Source organism: Trichosurus vulpecula, chromosome 7 (assembly GCF_011100635.1).
Source record: "Trichosurus vulpecula isolate mTriVul1 chromosome 7, mTriVul1.pri, whole genome shotgun sequence".
Taxonomy (NCBI): domain Eukaryota; kingdom Metazoa; phylum Chordata; class Mammalia; order Diprotodontia; family Phalangeridae; genus Trichosurus; species Trichosurus vulpecula.
In genome coordinates this window covers 123,099,707-123,122,799 of record NC_050579.1, presented here as the reverse complement: position 1 = coordinate 123,122,799, position 23,093 = coordinate 123,099,707, and the positions used below count along the sequence as shown (strand labels likewise).

At 38.6% G+C, this 23,093-nt stretch overlaps 1 protein-coding gene across 1 annotated transcript in view; it reads right to left on the bottom strand.

The window, feature by feature from the left end:
- LOC118857623 (mitogen-activated protein kinase kinase kinase 5-like) overlaps positions 1 to 23,093 on the bottom strand; it is a 114,087-nt gene that overhangs the window by 3,691 nt on the left and 87,303 nt on the right. The window contains exons 2-3 of the mRNA XM_036768235.1: positions 15,436 to 15,575; positions 1,539 to 1,562 (exon numbers count right to left, since the gene is read on the bottom strand). Of these exons, the coding sequence (XP_036624130.1) occupies positions 1,539 to 1,562; positions 15,436 to 15,575 (164 nt within the window). The remainder of the gene's footprint in view (positions 1 to 1,538; positions 1,563 to 15,435; positions 15,576 to 23,093) is intronic.

Below are 23,093 nucleotides of genomic sequence, written 5' to 3'. Positions count from 1 at the left end.
GGACCCTCTTTGTTGATCAATATCCTTAAATCATGCTCCTTCGTCCCAAAACTGAACACAATGTGGTATGGTCCCAGATGGAGAACAGAGAGACTATTCACTTCCTTTCCTGAAAGCTGTACCTCTTTTAACACAACCCTAAATCAAATTAACTCTTTCCGGCTGCTCTAACAATTCTGCTTGTATTATAATTATGTGTGTACTCCCTTCCCTATTGAGCTACAAATTTCTTGAGAGTATCTTCATCCTTCTATCTTTGGCACTGTTCTCTCTGGGTTGTGGGTTCCTCTTCTATAATGATGAGGTGGAACTAGATGACCTCCAAAATCTTTTCTAGCTCTAAATCCAAGGAAACACATGTTGGAATTAGTACTCAATTACCTATCAAGTGCTACAAATGCATTCCTTATATATTTGTTTTACCTTGCCCTTCTCAACAATTATCTCAGGCAGGATCAGAATTAATCCTCTATCATAACCAGACACAAACAATACTGACTACAGACAGTCCTTTAATTTGATGGCATGTCTCAAAACCTATTCCTTTCCATTCACAGAATCTCTATTGCCCTTTATTTCTCCATAAGAAACTATCTCCTCAAGCCTTTGGTGACCAGGGCAGTTCTTCATGAAATAAGCCTTGTTTGGTAACATTAAAAAGTTTCTGCATCACTAAGGAGACAATGTCACATCAAACCGCTCATCTATGAACAACACAAAAGACACATCAACACCTTCTAAATGAATTAGTCCAAATATAATATTTTTACAAAGACATTGATTGAATCCATAAATATCAGTCCAGGGGAATACAGAGAAAGGTAATGTTACTGGAAGAAGGAAGGGAGGGATGGAAAAAATATATAAGCATATCTTCATAAGGAGGAGAAATTAATGAGAAAATAAAGCATATTTCATGAAAAAATGCTATATGTAACAATGTATTTTATTAATATGTACTTGGATATTAATAGTTTGATGAAAATATTATTGCTAGCATCAAAATCTTCCCACAGCAACCCAATTCACATCGTAAGGAATGTGTTCCATAGAATCCAATTTGGGAAGCACTGCATTAACAGGAATCTGACTGCTTATGTTATCTAAGAATGTAATAAATAACTAGGAAATGCAATAAAGAGTATTATGTTGTTGCTCATAGTCATATAAATTCAAGATCAAAGTAAAGCTTCTGAAACACAACTGCTATGTTCAGAAAAAGCTTGTTGTAATATACCCACTCAGGCAGGTATTAGTACAAATCCTAATACATGTATTAAGATAATGTTTCACTTCATCAGGTCAATTTAAAAAATAAAATAAAATGACAATTTTCCTACTGGCCCAGAGATGCTGTAATATCCTGGGAAAACTATTTTTAAAAACTATTTTTAAACTACTACTTTAAGGGAGAATAAAGCATAGAACAAAAATAGTCACTAAAAGTTGATGAAAAAAACTTCATTTTTCCAAAGAATCAATGAGAGGAACTGCAAATTTGAATATATATATATGTAATATAAAAATAAAATACTCACAGTATTCTTCTGACAAATGATTTCCTGCAAAATAAGAGTAATATATACATTAAAAGAGAAAATAAAGTCAAACATATATTTAACATCTGGTACAGAGAATATTATACTAAACAAACTTCAAAGGAACCAAAGTACAAAAGATAACATAAATACAGTCAAAAGTTCTATTAATGTGTAAAATATTCAAGAAACCATGATTGTTCTCCCCCATGGACTAGGAATGAATTCTGTGGCTAATGCTGCAGGAATAATGTTCTCCTGAGCTCCTGTCCTGCATCATTAATTTCCTACTACATGTTTCCAACTGGATGTCCTATAGGGATGTTAAACTCAAAATGCTCAAAACAGAATTAATTATCCTTCCCATCCCCTCCCCCAAACTTTACCTTTCCTAATTCCCTCATTTTTGTTGATCATCCAACATATAGCCAATGGGTTCACAACCTTAGGGTCGTCTTCTATGAACTCTTCTACATCCTTCACTCCCATGTCCAATGAGCTGACAGGCATCGACAATTCCACCTCAGCAACATATTTCACATCCACCTCCTTCTCTACAGCTTTTATCATCCCTCACCTGGACACCTGCAATAGCCTTCTAGTTGGTCTTTCCACCTCTAGTCTCTTGAAATCCTCCTCCACACAATTGCCAAACTGATATTCCTGACCACGTCACTCCCTTGCTCAAGAAGATCCAGTGGGTCCCAATTCCTTCCATAATAAAATACAAATTCTTTTTTTGTCATTTAAAGTCCTTTAAAAATTGGCTCTGGATTACCCTTGTTCTAGAATTTCTGCATATTACTCCTCTTCATTCATTCTACTTTCCAACTAAAATGACTTTACACAGGCTGGTCTTTCTGAGGCCTAGAAGATACCTCCACCTCCTTACTCCTGCTGCCTAGCAGCCCTAGCTTCCTTCAAAGCTTAGCTCCAGGGAATAGATTTATTTATGTATTCAATATTTTACAATAGGTTTATATTATTTTAAATATATTTATTATTTATAAAATAACTTGAATAGACTCCAAATACAAAGTCTATTCTGATTCCCACAGTTGCTATTAGCTTCACCCTGCTGTTCCTGCCCAGAAATTACTTGGTAATTACCCCATATTTACAGGCAGTGTAGAATAATGATTAGAGAACCAGCCTGAGAACCAGTAAGAGTGAGGTTCAAAGCCCTCCTTTGACAAATACTGGCAGTGAGAACCTTTGTAAGACACATAACCTCTCCACTCTCCTGCCAGCTCTCCAAGTTTTATATTCCCAATGCCTAGCAAGCAGGTGCTTAATAACTGCTTCCTGAACATAAGGATAAAACAAGCCTCCATCCCCACTCCAGCTCCAGGTGAAATCCTATTCATGCTTTAAGGCCCACCTCCAATAGAACTTCCGTACTGAAGCCTTCTCTGATCACCTCCCATATTTAATATTATTTCTCGCTTCTCTGAACCCTCACAGCATTTTGTTTACAGCTCTCTTAAAGCTCCTTTCACCTTTTACTTCACATTATAATTATTATTAGAAATTTTTTATTCAACTGCCCTCACCCTAGACATTAAGCTCCTGCGATTCTATGAACACAATATAAAATTAAGGCTTGAAATGTGCACACAATAATTAAGCCTGAGCTCTACCTTCTTCCAAAGATATTTGTGATTTCTCACAATGGATTCCAAAGACATTGTGGTGTCTCACAATGGAGTCCAAAGACATTGTGATGTCTCACAATGGAGACATTTGTGATGTCTCACAATGGATTCCAAAGACATTGTGATGTCTCACAATGGATTCCAAAGACATTTGTGATGTCTCAAAATGGATTTCAAAGACACTGTGATGGCTCACAATGGATTCCAAAGATACTCAGAGAGAAACAGATCTTGTATGTACCTAGTTATTGGTAGGTTGTTTCCGGCATTAGAATGTAATCTGCTCCTGGGCAGGGATTGTTCTCTATTTTCTTTTGTAGCCACCTATCTAGTACCTGGTACATAACAAGCACTTAGTAGATGCTTGTAGACTGACTAAAGGAGTGGGAAAGATAGAAAATAAAGGGAAATAGCACCATATGGATCACAGTGACTATAACCAAGTAGAAATCCAAGAAGATTTTGTAGAGGTGGGCCAGAAGAATACGAAAGGGTAAGACATGTGAAAACACTGTGAAAAGCATAAGATAAAGTATTTCTGGCTCATGGGCAGTACATTCATCTGGCTAAAAATGATGTTACAGTCATCTAGCAAGAGAGAAGGTGGTCCAGTCTAGTCCAATTCCCTCACTGTGTATATAAGGAAACTCATGTACCTGCTAAGGTTACACAGGTAGTCAGCGACGGGGGTTATATATCTAAACTCGGGTTCTCTGACTTCAAAGACAACATTCTTTCTCTTGGGCCTCATAACCAATAGAAAGTTCTAAATGTGTGTGACTGTATTTATATTTTTATATTTCACGGATCCATGATTTAACTCGTATGGATGCTCCTTCTAAGCTTCAATAGATAGTCTTAATGAAGATCTCCAGTTGAAAAAAATCCATCACTTGGTAGCTAACCTTCTGTGGATAAGCTTTGCCAAATTGAACAAGGCTGGCTCTCAGATGACCTATATAACAGATCCCATACCGGAAACCCTTCCAAGTGGTAGGTCTATGTTTGGCTGGCACAATCCTTGAGAACCACAGTTATATCCAGACCACAATGGGGCAGCAGAGCAGGGCTTCAGATGAAATCCATATACATGTATTCGCATATATGACAACAGGATCAAATATAAATTTTCTAGCTTTTAAAGTCTTTCATCACCTAGTCCATTCCTACCTCTCCAAGTTTTCTTACACCTTCCTATCTTCTATGTGCTCTGAAATCCAATGATATTACCCTCCTTGCTGTTCCTGACACAAGACACATTCCCTGCTCTATGCATTTGCATTAGCTGTCTCCCATCCTCCCTCATCTATATCCCTTGGCATCCCACCTTGGCTTACTTCAGGCCTCAGCTAAAACCCCACTGTTTTCAAAAGGCTTTTTCCAACCTTCATGCCTCCCCTCTCTTGTTCGTACATATTTGTCTCCCTCGTTAGACTTTAAGCTCATTGAGAACAGGAACTGGGTTTTTTTGTTTGTTTGCTTGCTTTTTTTGTTTTACTTGTTGTTGGATTTTGTATCTCCAGTGCTTAGTGCAGTGCTCGGCACATAGTAGGTGCTTTATAAATGCCTGTTGACTTAACTTGATTACAGGTGTGTGTCTATCAATCATACACAATGATAGGCACATGATGTCATTACTACTTTTCTTCTTCTTTTCTTCCTGAATATTCTATTATGGTTTAACCATAGGGAACACACAGAACAGGTGGTCTCCCATCACCATCACGAAGACGCTACTTTTTATTGGAAGGTAAGAGGTTCCCAGGTTTCCCCAGCACACCATCTAACCTACCACCACCTCCTACTGAGGCAGGAATAGCAATGGAAGTGGGAGACACAGTAGCTTTTGCTGATAAACAGGTGAGTTGAAACCAGTCCTCTGACCTACACATGAGCTCAAATTACTGGCACACCCTGGCAGAAAAAAACAAATCCTGCTCTAGGTGGTTAAATTTTAACATTCTCCTAAAGAATTACTAGGCTGAGATAATCCTCTTGGGTGTCTCATTTGAATTCTTCCTGTCATTTTATGTATCCTAGAATGAAGAAAGTATATTTAGACAATTCCTATAATAATCTACCAAATCAGAATCAAACTATAGTTAGGTTGGCTCACATTCTGAAGTCGTTAAAGAGAAACAAATTGTTCTCCTCGAGGCACAAATAGTTTGCTTGTGGTGGTACCTAAGAACGTGGATATTCAGCAGCTCTCCTCCTTACTGGGACATAATTAAAAACAGACAACATTCTGGGCATTTTAACTGAGCAGGAAAAAAGTAGTCCGTGCTCCAGAGCATGTCACCAAGACCTTAGAAAGTGTACAAACTGCCCAGGTAGGAAAACAGGGTGAAGTTAATTTGTGCTAATTGGCCGGAAAGGAAAGGAGGAGGAAGAAATTAGAAGCAAAAATGCTAGGCTTTCCAACACTGAATTGTATAAATAACTTAGAGCTAAATAAAAGATCTCATAAAACCTGTTATCTAACAAGCCTATAAGTGAAAAGATAAAAACAGCATATAGAGAGGCCACTTCCACAAATAACACTTGAGTGGTAGTGAATGAAAATTCATGGGCTGCCATAAAACCTGATTCATTCTCAAAGCATTCTTCCAAGACAGGCATTTATTTATCAAGCAACTACTATGGGCTAGGCACCATGTTAAGCACTGAGCCATACAAAGAAAGGAAAGAAATCTTTTCCCAACTCCTCTTATCTAGTGCCTTAATTATTTCATATTATCCTGTATATTGTTGCTGTTGTTTAGTTGTGTCTAACTCTTTGTGACTTTCATGGATCACACTCTGTGAGGTTTTCTTGGCAAAGATACTGGAGCGGTTTGCCATTTTCTTCTCCAACAGATTAAGGCAAACAGAGATTAAGTGACTTGCTCAGGGTCACACATCTAGTAAGTGTCTGAGGCTGGATTTGAACAAAGATCTTCCTGACTCCGGGACCTGTAGCACTCTATCCACTGAGCCACCCTAACTGCCTCAATCCTGTATAAGCTGCAGGTGCATGTATGTGTGCATGTGTGCGTATATGTTTGTGTGTGTGTCTGTGTTCTCTCTCCCATTTGATTGTGAGCTCCTTGAGGACAGGGACTGTCTTTTGCCTCTTTTTAATCCTTAGTGCTTAGTGCAGTTCCTGGCACTTAATAAATGTTTATTGATGAATAGAAAACAGTCCCTGATCTCAAGGAGCTCACAGTCTAACAGGAGAGACAACATGCAAACAACTACATACAAACAAGCTAAATACAGAATAAACTGGAAATAATCAACAGAGGGAAGGCACTAGAATTTAGAGAGCTTAGAAAAGGCTTCATACAGAAGGTCTAATTTTAGCTGAGATTCAAGGGAAGCCAGGAATGCCAGGAGTTGGAGATGGGGAAGGAGAGCATGCCAGGCATGGAGGGTAGTCAGTGAAAATACTGGAATATCTTGGGCAAGGAACAGCATGGGGGCTGGTGTCACAGGACAGGCAGGTACAGAAAGATTGGAAAGGTGGGAGGGGGCCAGTTTATATGGAGATTTGAACACCAGACAGGATTTTATATTTGATCCTAGCAGTGATAAAGAGTTCCTAGTTGTGTGAAAGGGGAAGGAGGGTGACATGGTTAGAACTATACAGTAGTTTAGGAGCTGAGTAAAGGATGGACTGGAATGGGGATAGAACTTAGGCAAGGAGACCCACCAACTAGCTACTACAACAGTCCAGGCATGAATTGATGCGGACTTGCATGAGGGTAGTGGCAGTGTCAGAGAAGGGAGCATATGCAAGAGCTGTTAAAAGGTAGAAACGACAGGACTTAGCAATAAATTGGATAATGGGATTAGAAAGAGTGAAGTGTTGAAGATGACCTCTGGGTTGCCAGCCTGAGAGGATGTTGGTACCACTGACAGTAATTGGGAAATTAGGAAGAGGGGGAAGGTTGGGGCAGAAAAAATAACGAGTTCAGTTTTAGACATCTTCTTAGGTGTAGAGGGCTACAGGATAGCCAGCCACTTTGAGATGTACGATAAGTAGCCAAAGATGCAAGACCACATCTGGGAGAGGTCAGGGCTATATAAGTAAATCTGAGAAGTGTCAACATCAAGATAGTAACTGAATCCATGGGAACCGATGAGATCGCTGAGGATAACGGTATGGAGGAAAAAAAGAGGATTTAGAATTAAAAGTTAAATGGCGGCTAAAATGATGCGTTACCAGATGTGGATACATTTCACAGCTGCTCTAATCACAATCAAGAGTCAAGAACTGATCCATGCAATTGTTCATTAATGTCAAGGGCAGTAAAAAAAAAAATCAAGCGAATGAGGACCAAGCCATGAAAGTAACTTTCAACTGAACACAAAGTACATCTCACCCCTAATCTTTTTTACTTGGTTTTCATGGTATAATTATATCTTTACCTGCATGTCATATAGCACTTTTCAAACTGGGGCTAGGACAAAAGGACGAAGCAGTTCTAAGAGGCGTGGGAGGGCACTGGGCACCACAGGCAGGGAATTAACAGAGCTTATTATTGAAAGAACTTTCTCACTGTGACTGAGTCAGCATCATCAGTATTCACCTCTTTCTCATAAAAAACATATGCTCCTCAGTATTCCACATTATTATCCCCTACTATTACATAGGAGAGAGAGCATTCCAGGTGTGGGGGATGGCCAGTGAAAATGTCCCAAGTCAGAAGAAAGGGTGTCTTATTTGAGAATCAGCAAGGAGGTGTAACAGCAACCACACTGGCACACCCAGGATGGCTGCTAATGCAGGTTCTTTTATTTGCTTTACTAGGAAAGCAAATAAAATGATTAAATTAAAATGATCTTCTTTAATCAAACAGAAAAAATACAGAGCAGAGAAATAAAGACCAACAGACAGGGCTCTACTGCCTGAATCAAAGCTTTACACCCACCACTGAATAGAGAGAGCCCCCAAAGCAAAAGCTTACCTCTCAGAATATATACTCTTTAGACTTAGTGCCTAATTAGAAATTAACAAAAGGTGTGTAAGCCTTCCTACAAGCAAGCAATCTTCCCTTAATGGGTTCCACATGAGGCCTATTGATGGACGGGGAAGATCTTATTCCCCATTAACTTTACCAGGAGGCCAGTATCCCTGGATTGCAATAAATTATAAAAATACTGTAAAAGCAAAGGGGAGAGGTTATGAAGGGCTATGAATACCAAACAGGGGGTTTTATATTTGATCCTACAGGTGACAGGGAGCCACTGGAGTTTACTGAGGAGGTGAAGTTACATGGAACAGACCTGAACTTTAGGAAACACCACTTGGTAGATATACACAGATTGCCCAATTCAAAACACTTTCTTCCACTTCCATGGTTCTGTAAGTGGAGAATCCACGAAAGCTAAATGGATGACAGGCCAAATATGTAAGTGCTTATCTACAAAGGGTGAGTCTTTGTGTACCAGGGTATTCTTTATCTCCTCTTCCCTGTTATTATCTCTTTTCTATGAGCAGCTCATAAAGCAGGTAAAAATTTGATCACGTCTACAATAAATATAATAAAAGAAAGACTGTAAGATAACTACTTGTCACTGCTATGTTATAGTAATAACTATTACTATAATAATTCAAGTAAATTGGCACAGTAGTGCTGTTGAGAAAGGAAGCCTATGCCTAGGAAGCTCTGGGAGTGCAATGAAACATGTGGAGGGTGTGGCCCTGGTGATTATGGAAAGGACCAAATGATTCTGGGGCACCATCTGTAAAACCACCAACAAGATTTTAGTGAAATCATCATTGTTAAGCTAAAACCTTACAGTCAGGACAAATGACAATTCCACAAAAAAATACATGTTAAACTCCAATCTGTCCTAGCTTCATACTGGGCTAGGTATGAAAAAAGTGAAACACAAGGAAAGGAAGTAGAAGGTCAAAAACCAAGAGAAGTTAGAAAGCATTTCTGTATAAAAGAGCTCTCCAGAATCTGGTTTCTTTAGCTGAAGAACAGGCTGAAAATTCAATTGAAAAATGAAGCTGATACATAAAATTGCTCTTTCTGGGGCCACCAATCTTCTAGTAAAGGGCATGACCTTTCATAGTTTCCTCATTTGTAAAATGGGGGTGGGAGGTGGGTGGTGAATTAAGTGTCTTCCAAGGTCACTTCTAGCTCTAAATCTATGACAAAGCTAGAATTGAACCCAGATATTTTAGACCAGATAGGGGCAGCTAGGTGGCTCCGTAGATAGAGCACCAGGCCTGGAGTCAGGAAGATCTGAGTCCAAATCCAGCCTCAGACACTAGCTGTGTGGACCTGGGTAAGTCACTTAACCCCATTTGCCTCAGTTCCCCATCTGTAAAATGGGAACACAATGGAGAAGGAAATGGCAAACCACTCCAGTATCTCTGCCAAGAAAACCTCAAATGAGTTCATGAAGAGTCAGACCCGACTGAAATGACTGAACAACTAGTCAAACTCAATAGAAACTGGGTCATTAATCTGTACACAAGAATCCCTGCGGCCATACTGACTTAGTTTTAAAATGTAATGTTATCTATGTTTTATTGTATTTTTATTTATTTTATCAAATATTTCCCAATTGCATATTAATCTATCCTAGACTTTGAGGTCAGCATCCAATCCATTAACTACACTGCCTCGATATCAGCCTTTCTCAACTTGAGTGTTCATGAACTTATTTTTTTCAATCATTTGATAACTATTCCAATTGATTTATTTTGTAATTTATGTATTTAATTTGATGCATTTAAAAACATTATTTTGAGAAGGGGTCCATAGGTTTAATCAGACTGCATTTTACACATACACACACAGTTAAGAGCTACTCTCTCTCTGTGCACCAAATGTTAAATATTTTCATTTTTAACTCAGTTGAGTATTATAAATTGACATCGTTTGCCATTTTGAATTTGACCTAAGGAGAAATAGGAGAGTCTTCAATTAATCTCTAGTGACGGGACACTGGACTTAAGTTCTCAATAAAGTGATATTTAGTTGAAAAAAGTAACAAAATATAAATAGTATTAGCTAGGCAAAGCAGGCTAAATTTCACAGGAGTTCTGTTCATTAACTGGGCTTGGAAAATTGCTAAAAGCTGCTAGTCTTTAAGGATGGTAAAGATAATGCCACACATCTAGGTTTGTTCTTCCATTTTTTTTTAAACAAAAGCTAGACCTCTCTGGGTAATGATTAGAACAGTCTGTTAGAGTAAGAATGTTAGCCATAGAATATATAATTCAGTTGATTAGTCAAGGAGTAAATATGAATATAAATAACTGCAGAGAAACTCTGTGAAATCCTTTGCGTTAGTTTTAATGAAGTGCCTTTTCATGCAGTGCTTGAAAGAAAAAATACAGCTTGATTTCTTGAGTGAAGAATAATTTAATACAATAATTATATTTCAGCTCAGACTTATTCACCCCAAGTCACCATACAATATTGATCCCCATGCAGAGAAGTAACCTGTGCTACATTTACACTGTAATGGATAAAACCGACATGGAACCTATTTAAATGTGGCAAGAGAGAGATTCAAATATACTTTATATATATACACTACCCTCTCTAACCACTACTACAGCCAATTAAGAAAAAGAGACTAAAATATCTTGGGGCTCATTAGTAAATAATGTTATGTATGTCATCCTCATTGATAGAAGAGATACACAAGCATTTCTCAAAACTTGTGGGTGTCTGATGATAGGAAGAGAGGGGGAAATCAGAGAGACAGCAATTCCTCTTGCCTCTTAATACTCAAAGAAGGTCAAATGGAGAGTCAAGAAGGTGTTGTTTAGGGAAAAAAAAGACTTATTGGCATAACTACCTCATTCCTATAGAAGCCACTAGATTACAATCTCTCTCATAATTGCCTGCACCCATTCTTTCTTATTATCAAATGCTCCTTTCATACCTCACTGCATTGACATCTAATTTCTAGCCTTCCTCTCCAAAATTTGACCAAATTTTTATCTTAGGGAAAACAAAGGGGAAAAAATTCTCCTATCACTTTTTCCTTTTCAACAAAGTGGAAATCCTGATTACTCTCCAAACTAATCTATCCTTTTCCCCTTCTTTTCCTTCTTCCTTCCATACCTCATTGACATTCCACAAGGCTCCTTTTGGCAGAAGGCAAATAATGTAAGAGAGCACTCAGGAGGTTTGTATAGTGAAAAATTTAATAAACTATTATAATAATACAATATGAGAATGATTCTCCCATAACATCAACTGTCTTCACACTGTTTAACAATCTATTCTTAGAGTCAAAAAAAACATAAGGTGATTCAATTCAATAAGCATTTATTAAGCACCTACTGTGTGCCAGGCACTGTGCTGGCAAAAACTAAAAACTCCCTGCCCCATACGATAGGCTGTAAAACAGCACTTTCAACTTTAAAAGATGAATGTAAACAATCTGTTAAAGTATTAACTCCACAATTCAAAACTTATGGGACCCAATTATTATTTAGCAACTAAACCATCCTAATTTTAAATATGCTTCAGAGGTGTGTTTTATACATACCCACATATACCCTTTTGTGGTCCTGTTAACTATTCCTCAAGAACTTGTAAATGGTTTCCCTTTTTTTGTTTTCTTTTTAAAAATGCCAACTCCCCTGTACATCCCCTCAGGGATTTTGCTGACACTGAGAATCCTTTCCTCTTCAGCACCAAACAGTAGGTCAAAATTAAAATTAAAAAATTAAATCAGCCCAGTCTGGTTACATACATTCCAGGCTTCTCAGTAATCATCATATGGAAGACGGAGTATATAGTACAGTAACTTTGGAGCCTGTGGTTCTAATTCTGTCCTTGTCCTTGTGAGAAGAGATAGTTGATGTTTTGGTCTTTTTCATATTTTTAGTTAACCATATCCTGTCCATAAAAAGCTGGTGCTCTTTTCAGATCTCTTTGTAATTCTCTAACCTACCACTAGATGGAAAGAAAAGAAAAGGCCAGTCTATACCCAAATATGGCAAAAATAAAAAGACTTTTTCTCAGAAGGAGAGCACCCTAGGGTTTGGGAGATGGGGGTGGGGAGGTGGAGAACTCTTCTAAATTACCAGCATATCACTACAACTCTCTCCAGTAAGGAACTTTAAAAGGTTAGGGTGACACTCTTTTCAATGACTAATCACATCTAATCAATACTAAACTGAATCACTGAGAAATCCAACTGATGAAAGTGAATATATCAGTGGGAGAAAAAAAAAGAGGAGGAAAGATGAGAAAGGGCAGAGAAAAGAAAAGGGAATATGAGGGTACTCAGGTTCACATAAGCTACTAAGTGTCTGAGGCCAAATTTGAACTCAGGTCCTCCTGACTCCAGGTCTGATGTGTAAGCCATTGGACTACCTAGTTTAAGTCACAAAACAAAACTGACACTAAAGCCTTTACAAATCCGTCTTCATTTTGGTGCCTTCCCTGTGTTAATTATTTCCTATTTATCTTGTACATAGCTTATTTGTACCTATGTGTTGTCTCCCCATTATACTATGAGATTCTTAAGGGCAAAGACTATCTTTTGACATTTTTTGTATCCTCAGTGCTTAGCACAGTGCCTGGAACACAGTAGGCATTTAATAAATGCTTTGCCTGCTGACTGACTCAAAGGTTCTCAATAGATTTAGCCTTTATAGAAGGCATTTATTAGTACTTAAAAGTTTATAAGGCAAAACAATGGAGACTTTTTGGGGACTGAAGATGTAGTAGTCTTTGGGAAAACATTAAGCATTTCTGTGAGGATCAGCTCAAATTTGCTTAGAGGAAATGGTGATGGTCATGCCAAGCTTGAGATCTCATAATGGCTAATTTGGAAGGAAATGATAAAGCAATTCTGTGGTACGGTGGATAAAGAGAGAGATGATGGACCTGGAGCCAGGAATACTTAAGTTCAAATCCAACCTCAGACATTTACTAGCTGTGAGACCTTGGACAAGTCATTCAATCTCTGTCTGCTTCAGTTTCATCATCTGTCAAATGAGCGCCTACCTCTCCGAATTGTTGTGAGCTTAAAATGAGATAATACCCATAAAGTACTTTGCAAACTTTAAAGTGCTGGTTGTTTGTCTTTATTTCAAAGAGGATTAATGACATCATGGGGGGGTAGCAAACTTTAAAGTGCTGGTTGTTTGTCTTTATTTCAAAGAGGATTAATGACATCATGGGGTGGGGGGCGGTGTCAAGATTTAAGTGAGGGAGAGTCGTCTACCTCACTCTCTTCCAGAGTCAAAGTCCAGTGGCAAGACAAAAGTCAAGACAATTACTGATGGCCTAAGATGCACTGGATGACCTTGGCATCTTGGCTATCCGACCAAGCACTTATAAAGTGCTATATACAAGTGCTAGTTATTATGATTATGATTATTATTGGGAGCAGTTAGTTGGCACAGTGGATAAAGTGCCAGGCCTGGAGTCAGGAAGACTCATCTTCCTGAGTTCAAATAAGGCCTCAGACATTCACTAGCTTTGTGACCTTAGGAAAGTCATGTAGCCCTGTTTGCCTCAGTTTCTCTTCTGTCAAATAAGCTGGAGAAGGAAATGGCAAACCACTCCAGTCTCTTTGCCAAGAAAACTCCAAATGGGACCGTGAAGAGTCCAGACACAGTTCAACTGAACACCGACAACAACATTGTGCCGAGTGCTAGGAATATAAAGAAAGAAAGTAAAAACAGCCCCTTTCCTCAGAAAGCTCACTTTCTAATGGAGACTGTGGTAAGCAATGCACGAGCAAGAGATATATAGATATATGCATCTATATATACATAAACACACACAGGAAAAAGCGGAGATAATCTCAGAGGGAAGGCACTAGCATTGGTATGTAGAGTTTAGCTCTCAAAGAATTGGATGCATGGCTGCAAAATGATTCAACGACAACAAAAAATTACTATTATTACTATTATGATTATTCAACAAGCATGTATGAAACATTTATTATGTACCAGGCACTGTGCTAAAGAGTGGAGATACAAAGTAAGGCAAAAGTAATCCCTGCCCTGCCCTCGAGGAGCCCACAGTCCAATGGGGCATGCAACATATAAATAATTAAATATATCCATACACACAGAAGAGAGGAAGAAAAATCCCAGAAGGGATGGCAGTAGCAACTGGAGGACTCGCAAAGGCCTCTTGCAGAAGGTGGAGTTTAAGAAAACAAAGAGGAGGAGGTGAGGAGGGAGATCCTTTTAAACCTCCATATGGAAGATGAACAGCAAGGATGTGAGAACAGCAAGGAGGTCAGTGTAACCAGACTGCAGGGTGCATGGAGAGGAGTAAAGTGCTCAAAGAGCTTTAATTGCCAAACAGAGGGTTTTATATTTGATTCTGGAAGTAATAAGGAGACAATGGAGTTTCCTGTGGGAGGTTTAGGGAGTGGAAGACCTATGCTTTGGGAAAATCACTTTGGCAGCTGAGGACTGGAGAGAAGAGAGATTCAAGGTGGGGATACCAATTAGAAGGCTCTTTATTGCCATACTCCAGCCCGAGGTGATGAGATTGGTGGCTGTGTGAGTAGAGCTAGGAAGCCATATGTGAGAGATGCTGTGATGATGAAAACAATGAGACTTTACAACAGAATAGCTATTCAGGGTGAATGACAAATATATCAATCTTGGGAAAAACATCGAAGGATGTACTGGGAGAAAGGAACTGGCTTTCTATTGATCACCTTCCTTTATCGTGTTGCCATAAAATAGTGTGAGTAAGCCAGTGTCTAGATCAATAGGAGGCAGTTATTAATTCAGCATCTGTCAAAGTCTAAGGTACACAACCTGGATTATATCCCCCTGTAAGCAGCGATGTCAAATTCATTGTGTTTCACATGTTATCCAATTGTTGACAACAGTTTCCACCCAGAGGAAAATAAATCTTTCAGTGGGAAGTATTAATATCTAGCATCAGCTGTGCCAAATGAAGTCCTCTTTAGTGAGCTCATATTTGGACTGGAACTTTCTCTATCAAACCAGCTTTTCTCTTTCATTAAGTCTCTTAATGAATTCCTTGGAGTAAAATCTTTTTAGGTTATATCACTCACTGGCCCTAAGGACCCCAGTGTAGATTTTTGTTTTTCTAGCCATCAAACTTGTCTATTGGATATCCATATGAAACTCATACAAATAACTAACGATGTCTACCTTAATGTCACACTGACGAAAATCATGATTTTCACATACATCAAAACGGCTGAGATTTGGTGGGAAAGACCGGTACTGGTAAAATATAAGGTATACAAACACTGAAATAGAGATGTACCTTCAATGACTGAAGAGAATCTGAATTGGTATCACAGTAGAGGATGATATTGTTGGCCATGCTGAAACTCTCTCTCACCCCAAGATGGTAAAACAAGGAAGGCTGGCGGAAAGCATCACTCATCTCGACCACAGCGATATCTGAAAACAGAAAACAGATGAGCCACACGGTCTTGACAAGGGGTGGCATTAAATCGTGCCTCACTGGCATTTTCAACAACTCAGTATTTCAAAGAGGAAATGAAGAAATGATAGGGATTTCCCCCTTTCCTTTATCTCTGAACTTTGAATGCAAAATTCTATCAGGAAGTGGTTACCCGTTTCTTAAATATGCCTACATTTCTTAAACAAGAAAATGGTCACATATCACTGAAAAACAAAGAACAGGTAATGGCATAAAATGAGCACAAATCATCTTTTAGGGATAACACAGTGAAAAGCAATCAAATGTTATGTGATGAAAGGCAAAGCCAAAACACCGCACAGAGAAATTATTGCTGAGTAGAAGATGGCCGATTTTGGAAGCCATTTCATGGATGCAATGATGAAGTTAAAGCTAGCTCCAGTGATTGAGAAACAAGTGTGTAAAATAGAGGTTAAAACTATGGCTGTGCAAACACTAGGCAAGATGGATTACAAGTTTACAAAAGCAAAAAAGAAATGGTTAAAAAGATCAGTTGCATTTTTTTCCAATTAGAATTTAGAGGGGTTTTCTTTCTAAAAGGCAGATAAATGGAGTTTTCTTCAGGGGTCTGCAACATTCCTATGTTGAAAATTAACACTACAGAAATGACTCATTTTACTTTTAACTGTACAAACCATCTGTCTTTTGCACCCACTTTATTTCTTCTTCCCACTGATATCAACCCCTCAGAGTCCATCAAAATGTTTAAAAGTAAGAGACAACACAAAACAGTGGCTTAAAAAAAGAGTAAAATACTAACCGATGAAAAATAAGTGACAAATGGAAAGAAAAACACAAACAATGAAAGCAAGAATAGTTTAAAAAAGGCAAGAAGAGGGTTATTTCCCAAGAAGTAATACTTAGAATTGTATGCAAAATTGAGACTTAAAATGCAGGGGGGTTTCTGATTAATTGGGATGACTGGGCCCTTAAAATAATTTGACAAAAAAAAGACAGAAAAGTATATTCATTAGCTTGGTGTTTCCAAAATCAATCTGACAAAAAAAAGACAGAAAAGTGTATTCATTAGTTTGGTACTTGCAAAGCATGATGCTCTACAGAAATATGCTTTTTCTAAATGCTATGACATCTAGAATACCAATGAAACTCAAATGCTTATATTTATAATGAAAAAAACAACAACCCAATGATATACAGTAACTCAAGAATCAATTCCATCTCAGTTACCAATTCAGAAAAGACATTAGTTCTGATTAATTCTTTTGGAAAAAAAAGGGGGTATTTTACCGGCTTTGTTAAAGGAACGTCATGGCATCAGCTGCTACCTTTTCTGATATATTTTCAAGTACTGCTACCTTTTCCGATATATTTTAAGAAGTCATGGAATGAAATAAATTGCTGCATATGACACAAGTCTTTCTAAAAGTAGAATGCAGCTCTGCAAGTATTTATCAAAATATTTGCTCAGCACTCTAGAATTGCATGGTGGACAAAACAATATATTCAGAAGCTCTCTGGCAAATAAAGCTGACTAATATCAGCCTAAGTGAAAAATCTGAACGGTATATCAATCCAAAAATTCCCTATTGTCTAACATTACTATCTTCCTTTTATGGGGGGAGGGGGGAGTGGCTAGGTGGTGCAGTGGATAGAGAACTGGACCTAGAATCAGGAAGGCCTGAGTTCAGTTCTGGTTTTAGATACTAGCTGTGTGACTCTGGGCAACTGACTTGACCTCTGTTTGCCTCAGTTTCCTCAACTGTAAATAATAATAATAGTACCTACCTTCCAGGATTGTTGTGAGGATCAAATGAGATAATAATTGTAGAGCGCTTAGCACGGTACCTGGCACATAGTAATGCTTATTAGCTATCATTATTATTTAAAGACAGCTAGGTGGTACAGTGCATACAGCTCCGGGCCTGGGGTCAGGAAGACCAGAGTTCAAAACTAGCCTCAGACACTCACTAGCTGTGTGACACTGGGCAAGCCACTTAACCTTCTCTGCCTCAGTTTCCTCATCTGTCAGATGAGTTCAAGAAGGAAATGGCAAACCACTCTAATATTTTTTTTTTTTGCCAAGAAGACCCCAAATGCGGTCACAAAGAGTCAGACACAACTGAAACGACTGAGCAACAACAAATTATTACTTAAATAATACAATCTTCTAGAATAAAAGTATTGATGAAACCAACGAACACATTACCCTCAATTTTAAGTATCACAAATGAAAAAGAACCTTATCCTCTGTAGCCTGAACTAGTTAGTGAAGCTCCCTAACTTAATTTACTACCTTGGAGCTACTTAGTTAAATTCCAGTGCAGTTTCTTCCCTTGGTTTGCTTTTTGGTCTTAGACAAGTAAGTGCCATTTCCCTGTGTACATCTCCACGCCTCTAATTTTATATCTATGGAATAAGTTGGATGAAATTACCTGAATCACTAGGCTACTGTGAAAATATGTTCCTAAGGCAAGTTAGAACGCAAAGAGGTGCACGATCTTATAGTATGAGATCTATGTAAAGCACCTTGCAAACTTTAGAACGCTATATAAATGTCAGTTGTTATTATTACATTTAAGGTGCCTCACTCTGACCTAATCCAAATACTCCCTTTATTTCCGATATAGTTTAAAGTTGTCTTTTTTATCTTCCTAAAATTCAGCAGTAGTCTCCTTTATAATTCTTTTATTGTTTTCAACTTAACATTTTATAATGTTCCTTCATTTAGTCTCACCATTAAAGTACCAAAATCCCCTTGGTGCAACTGTTTGTTCCACTTTTCTTCAGTCTCATTACCTCTTAGTAGATGAGGTTTTTCTCATGGTCCTCTCATTTTACCTCTCTTTTTTGTTTCTAGAAGAACCAGAATTTAAGAATACCTTGAAAGATCAAGCTATATCAATGGATACTGTGGATTTTTTTATCCATAAGGCAAAGAAAACAGAGGTAGGATGAAAACTTTTAACTTCAAAGTAAAATTATAATAAATTTTTTTGTGTCAACTGATGTTCCTGGTCAATTTTCACTGAAACTGTATTCTAAGATGTCTGGATGAAAAGGCAACAAAATACCAGTAAATTCTGTTGCCCACTACGCCAATAGGAAGGTAAGGTTTGAAAGCAATACATTTGTTTTTCAAACAGTAGCACAATGTGTGTGTGTGTGTATGTGTGTGTGTGTGTGTGTGTGTGTGTGTGTGTGTATGGAATAGTATATGGAAAAGATACCCATAAAAAAAACTATCTATGCACCAAAACCAAAATGCTTTCTATGGTTAGTATAACAATTAAGCTTTCAGGTACCATTATTGGCAAAACTGACATTTCCACCTTAGAGCTGTCCATATAGTATTAAGCCTTGTACATATTTTGAGAGTCTAGTGGCAATCCTAACCTCCATAATTGATACTCTTAGAGAAGAGGTGTCAAACACATGCCTTGGGCAAACCAAACATGGTCTTAACCAGATAAAAATGTAATTGGAAAGTATGTAACAAGATAAATAAAAATACAATAAAACACAAATAACACCACATTTTAAAAACTAAATTACTATGCCATTGGCAAGGATTATCATGTGCATATTAGTGATCCCTGTTTCTTTGTGAGTTTGACACTACTGTCTTAGAGAGCTTGCTAGGGCAGGGAAAGGTTAAATGACTCAACCAAGATCATACAGACCATAAGAGTCAACAATTGAACGTAGGTCTTCCTGATTCCAAGGCTAACCTATCCACCACATTATGCTGCCTTTCACTTGTACATCTGTCTTTGATTTTCACCTTGGGCAATGCTACCGTTTCCCTTGCCCTGAGTTGAGTAAATGATCAATGAAGCATAAAATTAGGCTCTCTAGATAAGCAATTAGGGTATAATAAACCCTTAAGAGCAAATAATGGAAAAATGTAGTGACTAATTGCAGCTTAAAATGCCAGCTATGGGGCCCCTTGACTTACTCCTCTGCTTCATTTTTTTTTTTTTTACTTTACAGTACACATCTGTTAGCAAGTAAATATTTCTAACCAGCTACAGCTGACTTCCACTCCCTTTTCATCAATGGAATCATTTCCCTAGGATCATAAGCACTGATTTATAATATCGAGTCAAAATGTCTGGATCAAGGGTTACAATTAGGATGACTCACAACAATTTCCCACAATATGATATGATGAAAAGCTTGCTAGATCTAATGTCAGCAGACCTAGATTTAAATCCCAGTTCTACCAGCTATAATCCTACATCAAACATCTCCCAAATCATTTACTTTTAGAAATTGTTGTGAAACTGGAATATGTGTGTGACCTTCAGCAAGTCACCTCCTTCTCAGCCTCCATTTTATCATCTACAAAATGGGAGATGAATACTCTCTTCTCTTGTAGCATCTGACTCTATTACCTATAAAATGCTGAAACTGATAATCCAGGACCCTCATCAGGACCACGTAAAGAATGTACTGCGTGGGGGGGGGGTTTGGGGGAGCCAACATGGTGGCTGAAAAGCAGGGACTAGCGTGAACTCCCCACTGAGTCCCTCCAAAAACCTATAAAAAATGACTCTGAACCAATTCTAGAACTGCAAAACCCACAAAAGAGCAGTGGGAAGCAGGGCTCCAGGCCAGGACAGCCTGGATGGTCTCTGGGTGAGGTTTACCCCGCACAGAGCTGGGAGCAGAGCAGAGCAGAGCCAAGCCCAGCATAAGCCATGCGGACTAACCAGACCAGGAGCCGGGTGGAGCGCGCCCTAGCGCCCTGAATCAGTAACCTGCAGCAGTTACCAGACTTCTCAACCCACAAACACCAAAGACAACAGAGAAGGTTAGTGGGGAAAGCTGCGGGAGTGGAAGGAGTTCCCAGTTCGGCTACCGCCCCAGGGGCAGTGGAGGTGGGGCAGCTACAGAACTACAGCTGCAGTTGCTTCTGGCCTCAGGCACACCTGGTGGGAGGAATTAAGTGGTGGATCAGAGCAGGAGTGCAGAGCCTGCTGAAGATCTAAGTCCAGTCCGGGTTGGGGGTTCTTGGGGAAGGAGGAGTGCTGGTGTGGCAGAGCTGGCGCATCCCCCCAAGCTTGGAACATAGAACTCTTTAGTCTACAAGCAGTCAAACCCTGCTGAAAAACTCAAGGGTCAAGTTAGTTGGTTGGGAATATGGCCAGGCAGCGAAAACGCACCCAGATTCAGTCTCAGACTTTGGAATCTTACTTTGGTGACAAAGAAGACCAAAACATACAGCCAGAAGAAGTCAACAAAGTCAAAGAGCCTACACCAAAAGCCTCCAAGTAAAACATGAACTGGTCTCAGGCCATGGAAGAGCTCAAAAAGGATTTGGAAAAGTAAGTTAGAGAAGTAGAGGAAAAATTGGGAAGAGAAAAGAGAAGGATGTGAGAAAACCATGAAAAACAAGTAAATGACCTGCTAAAGGAGACCCAAAAAAATGCTGAAAAATACACTGAAGAAAACAATACCTTAAAAAACATACTAACTCAAATGGCAAAAGAGTTCCAAAAAGCCAATGAGGAGAAGAATGCCTTGAAAGGCAGAATTAGCCAAATGGAAAAGGAGGTCCAAAACACCACTGAAGAAAATACTACCTTAAAAATTAGATTGGAGCAAGTGGAAGCTAGTGACTTGATGAGAAATCAAGATATTATCAAACAGAACCAAAGTAATGAAAAAATGGAAGACAATGTCAAATATCTCATTGGAAAAACCACTGACCTGGAAAATAGATCCAGGAGAGATAATTTAAAAATTATTGGACTACCTGAAAGCCATGATCAAAAAAAAAGAGCCTATTTATCATCTTTCAAGAAATTATCAAGGAGAACTGCCCTGATATTCTAGAGCCACAGGGCAAAATAGAAATTGAAAGAATCCACCAATCGCCTCCTCAAATAGATCCCAAAAAGAAATCTCCTAGGAATATTGTCGCCAAATTCCAGAGCTCCCAGATCAAGGAGAAAATACTGCAAGCAGCCAGAAAGAAACAATTTGAGTATTGTGGAAACACAATCAGAATAACCCAAGATCTGGCAGCTTCTACATTAAGAGATCGAAGGGCTTGGAATACAATATTCCGGAGGTCAATGGAGCTAGGATTAAAACCAAGAATCACCTACCCAGCAAAACTGAGTATCATGCTCCAAGGCAAAATATGGACTTTCAATAAAATAGAGGACTTTCAAGCTTTCTCAGTGAAAAGACCAGAGCTGAATAGAAAATCTGACTTTCAAACACAAGAATCAAGAGAAGCAGGAAAAGGTAATCAAGAAAAAGAAATTGCAAGGGGCTTACTAAAGCTGAACTGTTTTGTTTATATTCCTACATGGAAAGATGATGTGTATGATTCATGAAACCTCAGTAAGAGGGTAGCTGAAGGGAATATGCATATACATATATATGTGTTTCTGTGTGTATATATATGTATGTTTATATATATATATATATGTGAGTGTGTATGTATGTATATATGTATGTGTACATATAGAAAGAGAGAGAGCGGGCACAGGGTGAGTTGAAGATGAAGGGAAGATATCTAAAAGAAATAAAATAAAATTAAGGGATGAGAGAGGAATATATTGAGAGAAGGAGATAGGGAGAGATAGAATGGGGTAAATTATCTCACATAAAAGTGGCAAGAAAAAGCAGTTCTGTAGGAAGGGAAGAGAAGGCAGGTGAGGGACAATGAGTGAATCTTGCTCTCATCAAATTTGACCTGAGGAGGGAATACCATACATACTCAATTGGGTAACTTACCCCACAGGAAAAAAGGAGGAAGAAAAAGATTAAAAAAAAAGGGGGGGATGATAGAAAGGAGGGCAGATGGGGGTGGAGGTAATCAAAAACAAACACTTTCGAAAGGGGACAGGGTCAAGGGAGAAAATTCAATAAAGGGGGATAGGTTAGGAAGGAGCAAAATATAGTGAGTCTTTCACAACATGAGTATTGTGGAAGGGTTATACATAATGATATGCATGTGGCCTATGTTGAATTGCTTGACTTCTTAGGGAGGGTGGGTGGGAAGGGAAGAGGGGAGAGAATTTGGAACTCGAAGTTTTAAAAAGAGATGTTCAAAACAAAAAAAAAAAGTTTTTGCATGCAACTAGAAAATAAGATACACAGGCAATGGGGCATAGAAATTTATCTTGCCCTACAAGAAAGAAAGGGAAAAGGGGATGGGAGGGGAGTGGGGTGACAGAAGGAAGGGCTGACTGGGGAACAGGGCAACCAGAATATATACTATCTTGGAGTGGGGGGGAGGGTAGAAATGGGGAGAAAATTTGTAATTCAAACTTCTTGTGAAAATCAATGCTGAAAACTAAATATATTAAATTTTAAAAATGCAAAAAAAAAAAAAAGAATGTACTGTGTGTAGCTCTTCTGATACCAGCATCACGGCTGAATCCCCTATAGCTACTAATGCCTTTGCCCACACAGGAAAATCACATGGGTCAGCTGCTTCGGTAAAAGAGGAGCTTCCAAGAATGTGAACTTCCTCCACCAATGTAAAAGATCCATGC